Source organism: Kryptolebias marmoratus, linkage group LG13, assembly GCF_001649575.2.
Source record: "Kryptolebias marmoratus isolate JLee-2015 linkage group LG13, ASM164957v2, whole genome shotgun sequence".
Lineage (NCBI taxonomy): Eukaryota > Metazoa > Chordata > Actinopteri > Cyprinodontiformes > Rivulidae > Kryptolebias > Kryptolebias marmoratus.
The window spans coordinates 26,904,971-26,917,893 of record NC_051442.1 but is presented as its reverse complement, the minus strand read 5'-3'; the positions used below and the strand labels follow the sequence as shown (position 1 = coordinate 26,917,893).

General features: G+C 39.3%; 1 protein-coding gene across 1 annotated transcript in view; it reads left to right on the top strand.

The window, feature by feature from the left end:
* Positions 1 to 6,013, top strand: part of serpinh1a (serpin peptidase inhibitor, clade H (heat shock protein 47), member 1a) — a 36,157-nt gene extending 30,144 nt beyond the window's left edge. The window contains exons 4-5 of the mRNA XM_017440785.3: positions 2,062 to 2,294; positions 3,169 to 6,013. Of these exons, the coding sequence (XP_017296274.1) occupies positions 2,062 to 2,294; positions 3,169 to 3,471 (536 nt within the window). The 3' untranslated portion in view covers positions 3,472 to 6,013. The remainder of the gene's footprint in view (positions 1 to 2,061; positions 2,295 to 3,168) is intronic.
* The last annotated feature ends 6,910 nt before the right edge of the window (positions 6,014 to 12,923 follow it).

Genomic DNA, 12,923 nt, shown 5'->3' with positions numbered 1-12,923 from the left:
ATCGTTGTTGTCAAATGGGTGGCCTACAATTTAAATGTTACAGTTTCACTGAAAAACAGCTTTGTGTAAATGGCCCCTGAGGTGGCAAGGATGGTCAAAGCCACTTCTGATGCGCCTTTGTGCCACATCAGAAGTTACACAAATTAGTCAAACAAACATCAGTGTGTGACACTGCTAATGTTGGTTAGCTCTGTGGTATGTGGTAAGCTAACTAGTTATTAATTACACTAACTCTGTAAAATGATGTATTTATAAACAGAGATTATCATTAACTCCAGAACTCATGTCTGAAAATATGTCTGAGTCAATAAGTGAACAGGACTTCGTCTAATTAAACATGCAGCCTGATGAAAAATAATACTACATTTATGCTGGTGTAGATTCTCAGTCATCCAGGACATGGTAAATAAAAAAAAAGGTTTAAAACAAAAAACAACTGGACGTCTATTGTGTAGTTGAAGACATTTCGCTTCTCATCCAAGCAGCTTTCTCAATTTATGAGAAAAAAAAAATCATGTTTGCACCACTTTATGTCTCTGTGAGTAAGAAGTGTCTCACTGTAGCTACAAGGATGACCTGTAATCAAAATCTAGAGCAGGGCAGGTGATTTCAGAGTTTTTATACCAGCTGATTTGTGGTTTGTTCAACATGTTTTGTTATTGTAAGTTGAACATTCTCTTTAATTAAGATTTATATTATACATGATTGATGTGTTTTTTCTTTCTTTTTTTTGTGTCTTTATGTACCTGCTGTATTGGATTCTGTTTTTATTTATGTTGTAAAGCACTTTGGATCGCCTTGTTGCTGAAAAGTGCTATATAAACATATCTCACTTCACTTCACTTCACTTTAATTTGTAAAACCAGTTTTATTTTGTAATTACATATTAAATTATAAGGCTTTCAATTTTATTCACAAGCTCATTTGTGAAAAAACAAAATCCAATTGTCTTTTGTGCACAGCAGGAAGGAAGCTGCAAAAAAATAACAAAATGTGGCAATCTGCTACCTGTTACCTGTTTGGTTCCTGCGGTTCTCCTGATTGGCTGACGTCTTAACCACTCACAGCTGCAACCCAGACCCATCAAGACTTCCTTGGATACTTAAGGCAGCTGCTGGGAGCAACTCTTCGCTGTTGCATCGTTTTGCCACTAAGCTCCTGTTACCTGAACCTACTCTGCCTGCCTAAGTAAACCTACCTGGGAGTATTGTTGCAGCCAACCTGGTCCGAAGTCAGTAGTTTTCATGAGAACCTACTTACCTGCAAACAACCAACCTGTGGAACCAGACCCTCCGACACCAAGGCTTCCGGCGATACCTGCACCTTACCTGCAGCACTGGAGACACAAGCACCTGTAAATTCTAACCTGCACAGTGTAATATTCACCGGAGGAAGACTGGCACTGAACCTCCCAGATCTCACTGCGTCCGTCTCCGTAAGCTACTCCACCCACAAACTTTACTAGCTATTTTGCATTGCTCGACTATTTACCAGGAATCATTCTCCTTTTTCAGACCCAGCTCACTACTTACCTTTACATTGGCCTCCAAGTATCTGTCCGTCTCTTGGGTTCTCACGTTTGGCTTTAACCCCGATCTTGTCACAAAGTAACTTTTACTTAAAGTAAATTTTCAATGCCCCCTAGTGGCTGGCTGCAGAACAAGTTTAAAGTCCCGCCCCTCCATGTAAACGAATGGGACATTTTCCTAACAAAAAATACTCTTTAGGTCATTTTTCTCAAGGGCTGATTTTTGTTGATGTATACTGTTCTTATCATGCTGCTGTAAGTTCAAGTATGCATTTTGGCAGAGGGCGATAACAAAATCTCTTTCAAACTCATTACAACGTTTTAGTTGAAACTTTAAGTTTACAGTAGTTTACCAGCTGCCATGCATAATTTAACCATAAAAAGTGATGAAAATCTCCGGCAGTCATTGAGTGAGAAGTGGTAGTGGACAGCAGCCCAGGCTTTAACTCCTTGATCAGTAACTTGTTTCAGGTGTAAAGAGTTTTCTGTCAGGACAGATGACTGATATTTGTATATGTAACTTCTTCCTTTAGGTCTTTTTGAATTTTGTGATGATGCAGCCAATAAGGTGTATATCCTGAGCATGCCCCTGGCTCATAAGAAGTCGTCTGTGGTGTTCATCATGCCCTACCATTTGGAGCCTCTGGAAAGGCTTGAGAAGATCCTGAGCAGAAAGCAGCTGGATACATGGATGGGGAAGCTGAAGCCAACTGCAGTTGCTGTTTCTCTGCCTAAAGTCAGCATGGAAGTCAATCATAGCCTGCAGGTACACATGCAACAACGTCCAAGACACAGAAAGGTCACAGTTCATTCTGGGGGTGCACGGATGCACCCACAAAAATTGATAAGACAAGATGAGGCAAGACAAAACTTTATGCTGATTATCCCGAAGGAAATTCAGTCGTTGACGGCTGCTTTCATTCACACAACACTATGAAAAGAATCAGCACATATACCACAATAGACAACCTTGCCACATATAAAAAGCAGTAGTTACTGCATCTAAAAAAAACCTTCAAAATGTTCAAAAAAAAATTAATCAGCAGTAGAATAGGGCACACCTTTACTTTCCACCATCCTTCAGGTGCCAAAAATCCTGTTTGCTACAATTAACTAATGTTTTGCTAGCTTTTGCTTCTAGCTAGCATTTTACTATGGATAACTAGCATTTGGCTGTTTTAAGTAGTTTTAAAAAATTTTTTAAACTTCTTGCTAATGCTTTGCTATTTTTTAACTGTCTTTGTGCTTTTTTAAGCTCACGTTTTGCTCAATTTAGCTTATATTCTGCTCTATTTAGCTAATTTCAACTTAAACAACCCAGTTTCACTTTTTTATTTTCCTAGAAACTGACTAAAACATGTGGTGGCTCTTAAAAATACTATTACTCTTCAAATTGATTAACAGTCCTTTACTAGTAATGAAAATATATTCAGATTTAGCATAAAGATAAGTAAAATGTGACACACTGCTCTCCCTATGTGAAGCTAAGTATAGGCTACTCTTAGAAATTGTTCTGTGTTTACTTGATATTAGATCAATACCAAATTTTGCAGTCTTGTACACCACTGGCTCATTCCTCTGACTCATAATCCTTACAGTCTTTTACATAAGTTACATTACAATTTTCCCCTTCTTTGCAGAAACCCCTTCAGGAGTTAGGCCTGACTGAGGCTGTGGACAAATCCAAAGCTGACTTATCCTACATTTCTGGGAAAAAGGACCTTTACCTGTCCAGCGTATTTCACGCTGCTGCAATTGAATGGGACACCAATGGCAATGAAATTGACACTAGTATCTTCGGCACAGACAAACTCAAAACCCCCAAATTGTTCTATGCCGACCACCCTTTCATTTTCCTCATAAAGGACCAGAGAACAAACTCAGTCCTGTTTATCGGCAGACTGGTCAGGCCGAAGGGTGAGAAAATGAGAGATGAACTGTAAGCGCATGTTGACACAAATGCTTAAGGTAAATGTTTGACTGTGTGAGTGTAGATTTCTCTGCAGTTTTCTGAGAAAAACAAGAAATGAAATGGATGTTTTATAGTTCACAAGTGCATTCCTTAAGTCACACGTCCACACATTATCATAGAAGTGTTTAACTTTTTTTGTTTGTTTATTTTAATACACAAAACAATTTCAGGCTCCCTTCAATTGGGTATGGCATTTTATGAATATGCAAATTTTTTTACAGATTCAACCTTGCATCCACATGGAAACAGCATTTTAGAAGACCCTAAATGATATTTTTCAAAACTGGAATCCAGAGTGAAAAAATCTTGAAATGTTTTTTACGTTGTGTGAACAGCCTAAACTCAACCTTTTAAAAACGATTATGTCCTAACCCCATCTCATGCCTAACCTACAACCCCAAGTGTGACAGACGTAACAACAACAGATGAGATACCTACCTGTTTTTGTGTTGCAGGTGGCAATTTTTCAATGAGAGCAAAACTTTTGTATTCTGTATTACTTCAGAGAGCAGACAAGGCTGATGAACAATAAATGGAGCAGAGAAAAACCCTCCACAAAATAATCTGGGGCCAATTTTTTTTTTATCACTTTATTATACTATTAATGTTATTATAAACAAATATTGAATACAAAGATCTACAATATTCATCCATTATTTGTTTTCCACTTGGCCATTGTTGGGTCACACGGAGCAACAAGTCCAGGAGGGAAACCCAGACATCCCTCTTCCCAACAACACTTTCCAGCTCCACTTTGGGGGTCCCAAGACGTTCCTAGGCAAGAAAATACATAATCCCTTCAGCAAATTTAGGGTCTCTCCCTAGTGAGACAGGCCCAGAAAACCTCCAGAGGGCACCCTTTTCAGATACCTAAATCATCTCAACAAAGACCTTTCCACCGGGAGGAGCAGCGGCTTCACTCCAAGATCCCCCTCGATGCTGGAGCTCCTCACCTTTTCTCTAAGGCTGAACCCAGACACTTTACAGAGGAATCTCATTTCTGCCGCTTGTACGCAGGATGTGGTTCTTTTGGTCATGATCCATACCTCATGACTCAGCTCGTTCTTCACCATGACGGACCAGAACAACATCCTCTATACCACGGGTGTCAAACTCCAGGCCTTGAGGGCCGTTGTCCTGGAGGTTTTAGGTTTTTCTGCTCCAACACACCTGATTCAAATGGTTTAATTACCTCCTCACCAAATCATCAAGTTGTCCAGGAGCATGGCAACAAGTCATCCATTTAAACCAGGTGTTTTAAAGCAAGAACAAATCTAAAACATGCAGGACAGCGGCCCCAAGGAATGGAGTTTGACACCTGTGCTCTATACTGTGGACAAGGCCCCAATTCATCAGTCCATCTCTCACTCCATCATGAACAAGACTCACAGATACTTAAACTCCTCCTCTTTAGGCAGAGATTCACCCCCGACCCAGAGGGAGCATTCTATAATATACAGATGTATATACATTAAGTATAAAGGTCATGGTCATGCTTGAACTTTGTGAGGAAAATACTTCCCTCCAGTTGTTCCTTGCTGGATACTGGGTCTGAGAAACATCTGTTAAGTCCATGTTTTTGGACCAACACAACTCCCACTCATCACTGTCCTGCACCTTAGTTGTCTTGTAGTCTAATGTGAGGTGAAGTAGAAGTTGTACTTAGTCGTTAGTTCACAAAAGGGTTTGGTTCTTGAGCTTGTTTTCACTACCCTCATCATTCTTTTCTTGTTTTGTTTACAGTTCAAACCATAGACTGTACAGTCTAAGATATACAGACTATGGATCAAATCCAGTGTGCAAAGCTTTATGCTCATGCTCCACATCTTATTTCATGATTCTCGTGTATTTTCAGAGCAGCAGTACAGCTCCACATACAAGCCTGGCATAATGCCTGTCGCATTTTGGATTGTTTTTTTGTGTGTGTGTGTGTGTGTTTCCACGTGGATGAAAACAGTTCTAGAAATAGTGCTGTGTTTAAAAGAATATTTTTTACAAATGAGAAATACATAGGTTGTTTTAGAAAAAAGATTTTTTGTGTGGACAGACCTTAGATTAGTTGTACTAAAAGTTTTTATAATGTTGAAACTGAAGACTTCAAGTCTGATCAGTCTGATTTCTCTTTTTAAAGGTGCAGCACTACCATTAATATCTATCCTGATAAAATTAAATTTTGTTTTGTTTTTCATTAAGCCTTAAAAATCTTGGTAAAATGTAATTTAAAAATCCATTTTTGGAGAAATTTGTTTCGTAGAAGTCTTACACTGTCAAACATTTGCTGTATTTTCAACATATTATGTAAATTTTTGCACTGCTACAATCTACATGTCAGATTTTTTTTATATGTCCTGAATACACAGTCCAGAGAAGAAAAACAGCTATGATTTATTTAAGGAACTTCATCATTTGGATAATGTGTGTACTTGTAATCTGACTAGAAAAAAATGGTTTCTCTGTGACAAATTTCTTTTTGAAATAAAATGTAAAAAAAAAAGACAAAAACTACACCGTCACCATGTCGTTCAGCCTATGGTCATTTTCTAAAAGTTAGAGATTTTATAGACAGAGATTAGAGACAGATAGACTAGAGATATTTTACTTGAAAAGACAAAGGCAACATTAAATATTCAACTGCAACATTTTTAACAAAGATTTTGTACAATCTTTTAGCACTCAAAATTTGTTGGAGGTCAGTCTCAGCTACTACCACACCAAATCTGAGGTCAATATGTGTAGATTTGACAGAGTTACAGCTATTTTTGTGGTTTTTAAGGTCAGTTGGCTGTGGCAGCCATCTAGAATTGTGTTGACTTCAAATGTACTGAGTTGTAGAAGTACATTCAGTGATCACTTATTGCAAGTTTCATTAAAATCCATCTAGTGGTTCTTTAGACATTTTGATAAGTGACAGACAGACAGACAAACATGCACACACACACAAGCAAAAAAAAAAAAAAAAATCCCTCCTCTGGAAAATTTTCCACTGGGGACTTAATGAAGAAGTTTGATCTGCAGCCAGACTTTTTCATTTTGATTTCTGTTCTAGTATTTTTTTTATACTACCTGTTTTTTCCGGGCTCATTCTTAGACTTTTTTTTTAGATTACTCTCCCTAGCTGCCACGTTTACTTACTACATAACAATGATAGAGGTGGAACAGTGGGACGGTGGTTAGAGCTGTTGCCTCCGAGCAAGAAGGTTGAAGGATTGCTTCCTGACCTGGGGCATTTTCTAGACCTCCCTGTGCTCATGTGGGTTTACTTCAGGTAGTCTGGTTTCCTCCCATAGACCAAAAACACGTATGTTAGGGTAATTGGTAACTCTAAAATTGTCCTTAGGTGTGCATGAGAGCATGAATGGCTGTTTTTCTCATTTGTCTCTATGTGTCCCTGTGATGGACTTGCGACCTGTCCAGTTTGTCCCCTGCCCAGGGGTGGACAGGTACAATAATGCAGGCCACCACCACCTGATTTACGCAAACCACTAAGACTGAGTTAAGTTGAACACACTTTGAATACATGCCGTCTGCACACGACATCAGCTGAATACCTACAATAAATCTTTCTACTGTGGTGTAATAATCTGTACTGAAATCACATGAAATGAAATTATGTTGCCTTGCATTATGCTCTGCATAAACCCTTTTAAACTCATTAAGAATATAACAATCAATCATAATATCATACAAGAAATGGGAGGTACACAAGTGGTCTACTGCAGATGTGTCGCTTTTTTCTCTATAACACTAAACAAATTTTTAACATTAAACAACAACATTAAACGAATTAAAAAAAACCCCAAAACATTAAACAAATTTTTACTCACTTGTGTAAAAAGAAAATTTTCACTAATTGACTATTTATATGCATAACATAACCTTTATTTTACCAGCTAAAATCCCAATGAGATTAAGAACATATTTGTTGTTATATGATATGTTCTTAATCTCATTGGGATTTTAGCTGGTAAAATACAGGTGCTGGTCATAAAATTAGAATATCATGAAAAAGTAGATTGATTTCAGTAATTCCATTTAAAAAGTGAAACTTGTATATTATATTCATACATTNCCCAGGTTCTGTGCCCTCTGATGCAGCGTGTTCGCTCTAGAAAAGTCAACTGCATGTTGTCTGGTGTTATCAGTTCATCGGACATGAGTCAAAGAATGTCCAAAACACAGATTGTTCCACACATTGAACATCTCTTGAAAGCAGCCACTCTTCTGTGTTTCCAGAGAAGCACACAACAGATGCAGCATTGATGAAATTTTTAGTGGGGTATTTACTGTTAGTACTTAGGTTCAGCATCAACCATACACATGCGATTTCTGCCACTATTGGTGACTAAAAGCATGGGTTTAAGATACAAAAAGCTGCCTACAAATTCTGGGCACCTCTTAAGCATCAACCTTTCCTCTTTAATCTTTCACTGTGCCTTTGCCAATTTGTATTTCTAATCATTTAAACTCATTTCCATTACTATCTTTTATCCATTTCCTGATCTATGTGATGAATGACATGAACACTCCACAATTCATAATCCATTTTCCACAAAACCACAACTGAGACCAAGCATTTCTCTCACTTTCTCTGATGCATGAGAGCTGAATCCTACAAGATAACATGGGGGGTTGTTAATTAAAGCACCTCTCTTACCATCCAAACACAGCCCCCATCACACCCTGTTGTTAATGTTTTTACAACAGGTCATCCCCTCAAAATCAGGATGCCCAACAAAGATCTTCTCTAGAGCTCTTTGAAAACTTTTGGGAAGGCTGTAAAACTCCTCCAGTTACAAAACCCAAGTTGAAGTTTTATTTATTGTATTTAAAGTTTTGTATATGTCCATTTTTAATTATGCAGCTGGTAGAACTTAGATGGCATCAGAAGATCAACAGTGACTTTATTCCCGTCTAAAATGTGTTTATTTTCATTTAACAGGTTAGAATCTGCTGATTGCTCTGAAAGTGAAGACTCAATGATCACCAGATGTTTCCAGCTGTGCACCCTGACCTCTGATGATGTCCTTCAGACAGCAAACTGAGTTCGATGGAGACTCAGCAGAGGAAGATAAAGAAGCTCTTTATAAATGTTAAAACCAGGCTTTAAACTTACTGCTGTTTAGAAACCTATGAATTACCAGAATAAGTTTAACTTTATGTCATGTTTTATTCTTACAGGTCCTTCAGTGTTTTTGGCTTCATCCTTAACATCGAGCGTTTAACCAGATTAGATCAGAAGTTCTTATTAACTGAAGTTTCTTGTTAACAAGTTGAACCAGGACCTTTTGGAGCTGTGAGATGGAAAACACAATTTAATTTAACCAGTGAAGATGCTTATGAATGACAAAAATATGCAGGTTTATTTTATATTATTTTCATCCCAGCAACAACTCAATGACACTTAGCAATGAAATCAGTATTTCCCCCTTAGTCCTTTAAGCTTGTGACCTTATTGATGACACGTCTTAAAGAGAAGAAACAAACCCAAACAAACCCAGGTGATCAGGAGTCACAGAGGGCACCAGTTTAACCCTCGGTGTTGGTTCTTTTCAGAACCAAGAGTGAGTGAAATCAGGACTGCTCTTCAGTGTTCAGTGAAGTTCAATGACCTTTTCATCTCTGTTACACACTCTTCATCAAATTACCTCTAATAATAATCAGTTAGTGAGGAGTCTGGATTGTGGGCTCCTGGCTGGTGCTGCTGGATCTGAGGGGCAGTTGCTCTGTTATGTGGTGTTGCATCATATTATTATTTAAATTATATAATGTGATGTTATCTGCCACAAAGCCACACAGTTCACTGACTTGATCTTTAATTAAGTTGAAGGGTGGTTCGCAGGCAGAGTTTAAAATCTTGCCTCATCATCCATATTTAAAGTTACAAACTGAGCTCATTTTAGTGAAAAAGTTGCCAGTTTTTGCACATTTAGCTGCTTCTGTTTCCAGAGCTTTCCTCTTTTTAATCCCAGCCTTCTCTGCTCCATCTTTATTCTCTTTCTATCTTCCATCTTCCAAACTCCCCTGACTGACTGCTCCGACGTGTTGCACCAGGATGAGTCTGTAAATTAAACTGAGAGGCGGCCCAGGGACAGAGGGACAGGACATCAACCCAGGGACAGAGGGACAGGACACATGAGCACCGGCCCACCCGGACCTGTCCCGGGCTTCCTGGTTTACCTCCGGGCCTGCTTACAACCACTGCGTTAAAAAAAAAAAACATGTTTCCAGAAGAAGTTAATAAACGGCTGAATCAGTGAAAACCTAAACTAATAAAGTTTGATTCGAAACAACAAAATGAACAGAGTGAAAGAAGTTAAAAGTCCTCCTCATCATCATCAGAGCTGCTGCAGAGTGATGAAGAAACAGTCAGCAGGTGGAGACAGGTCATCACATTTTCACTCCCCCTCACCTGATTAGTGTCTGAAAACATAAAACCTGGTTTGTCAGCATCAGCCTCTGGGAATCTGAACTAAGAGCTTAAACTTGTCCTGATTTTATCAGAAAATCTTCATGAGTTTGAGGAAGGACTTCAGGTCTGAAAGGAAGAACATAAAGATGGTGAGAAGGTGTTACTAATCTCCTCCTCAGAGAAAACTCATAATGCTAAAGATGAGAGAAAACTGTTTGAGTAAAGGTCAGAATCTGACAGGATCCTCAGGAGAACTCCCTGAAGACGGACTCATTAGATGAAGACAGGCTTCCATTCACCTCAGTTCTTTAATTTAAAGACTGTTCTGACCTGCTGGTTTTATCACAGGAGGTTCTGATGGAACCACAGATCAGAAGGATTCTGGGTCAAAAACAAGCTCTTTCAGGCTTCAACCTGATGATTTTCTTCATGATTATATAAACTTAATCACCTAAAGACTGTTTATGCTTTTCACACAATTCCTCCTGTATTATTTTATAAAGTTAGAATCATTAAAACCATAAGTCTTCCTTTAACATCTCCAGGGGGACTTTAAAAACTTCAGGTGGATTTTAACAGCTTCAGGTGGACTTTGACGATTTTAGGTGGACTTTAATGGCTTCAGGTGAACTTTAACGGCTTCAGGTGGACTTTAACGGTTTTAGGTGGACTTTAACGGTTTTAGGTGGACTTTAACGGCTTCAGGTGGACTTAACGGCTTCACAGATCGCATAGATTACACAGAACATACAGATCCACACAGATCACACAGATCCAGACAGATCACACACAGATCCACACACAGATCACACAGATCAAACAGATCACACAGTTAAGCTTACGTCATCGCGTTACTGCTTCCAGTGTTGTTTTAGCATTGCTAACATTCGGGAACAGAACCACTGAGGGGAGAGACTAACCGCAGCATTTGTGTTTTTCTCACGAGTGTGGTCGTCATTTACAAGTGAGTTGTTTGTTTGAGTGTCTATTACTATACGTGTTCGGCCCGAGTTAACTGCAGTGCATATTGTGGAGCGGTGTGAGGAATACACGTTACTAACGGTAGAGGCGTGCTTACTAGCTTACGGCTAAGTTAGCTATTTATTGTTCTTCTTATCATGGCGGAGCTTAATTTCTGTAATTTGTTTATTTCACAGAAAAACCACACGCGTACGGCGACACATGCTGACAAATTAGAAGACGCTGTGTACGTGCTCATCCCTGTTCAACATTGATGACTCAGTTCGAATACAGAATAATCGAAACGGAGCAGGCCTCCTGTCTTCATTCTTCCACGCCATCAGCCATCCTAACACCTTGTCCTGAACTGACTCCTCGCTGAAGTAGTGTTCTAGCCAACACTTCAGGTTGAGAGCGGTGACAAACATGGACCAGTGTCTTCTGATCCGTTCCATAGCAGACTCAATTACACTACCAGACGATGGCTCTGAAAAGCTCTTTGACTTTTGACTGACGGGACTCTTGTTTGTTGTTTGTGGAAATGATTCAATGCACTAAGCTCAGTGTTGGAGGCTGATGTTTGCGTCACCAGCAGCTCCACCTTCCTCCACCTTCTTCCGGACACGTGACTTTGGAACAAGAACGGAAGCGAGGCGCCATTTTCCTTCAGCTGCGTTTATTTCAGTTCTGTCTTCAGTTAGATGGGATCTAATAGGTGTTAGTTTTAAAGTGCAGCTCTGGTTCTGTTAGTACTAAAGGATAGTGTAGTTTTAGTCAGTTTCTGAGAAACTGGTGGAGGAGGAAATGGCTGGATTCCAAACTGCGCGTTGGATCAGGCTGTTGGTCGGCTTCGTCTCATCGGTTTCTGCAGGTGAGTTTTACCTGGAGGAGGATCAGAGCCACCGTGGCAAGAAAACACCAGAGTTCAGGGTTTAAAGTCAGAACTCAAACTCACTACACAAACCCACAAAGAAGACACTAGACTGCAGAAACGGTGGCGAATCACTTTAGAAACAATAAATATTGGGTTAAAGTTGCAGTGTTTTGGTCAAAGTTGCAAAAAGTTGCGATTTCGCAGGGATTGCTTGATTTTGTGTTAATAGTTGCGATCGCAACATCGCAAAATCCTGGAGGGTCTGAATTATAAACGACCAAATTAGACAAATTAGAGAATAATTAAGAATTTGCAGTGATAAATGCACAAATAATAACTAATGTCATGTCGAAACACTCCAGATTTAACAGTTAAATCAACTATAAGAGCAGATTACTTTAAAACCTCAATCCACAGGATTCAGAAAGTAGCTGAACAATGAAAGAGACAACTTAGGGTCTCATGGACGCACAAACTTTGTTTCAACAAACCTTAGGGTCCCAATAAAGACAGAATCTGCTGAAAGAAAGTCAACGAACTCTGAGGACAGTTTGAGGGGTGATGAGCGAACTGATGAAGTCCTGTTCAACACAGGGAAAAACTATTATGGGATGGTGGTGCGTTCAAGGTGTCTAGGAACGAGTAATCAGGAACCTTGTGAACACAACTTGTAAAAGCACTCTCGGCCCTGTACGTTATCTTGTTGCCCACCCTGCACCCACCTTGGAGCTGCCTCCAAGTTTATAATTTATTCTACTGGAGTACACTTTAGAAATGAGGATGGGCAGATGAGGACCGGTTATTAACTAATATTTTATCACCAGTGTGGTTTTTAGACATAGACATCTGTCAGAGGAGCACTTCTGTACAGGAGTCAAATAAAACTCCAGAGATTTCAGTCCAGACTCAGGAAACGACTGAATGAAGGCAAAGAACTGATTGAGAATCATTTATGTCGGTGTCAAACACTAATTTAAATAATGTTAATAACCATGTAATATAAAACTAATGGAAAGATTTACAAACAAAAACAAACATGAGCTTCTGTGAAATTCCAGGATCGGGAGTTTAATCTTAGCCATGTTCAGACTAGCCATGAGCTCATCAGTCCTGTCAGACTTCAGCTCTGTCTCTATGAAGTCAAAGAGCTATCTACAGCCTAGGCGTAAATCCCGGGGGG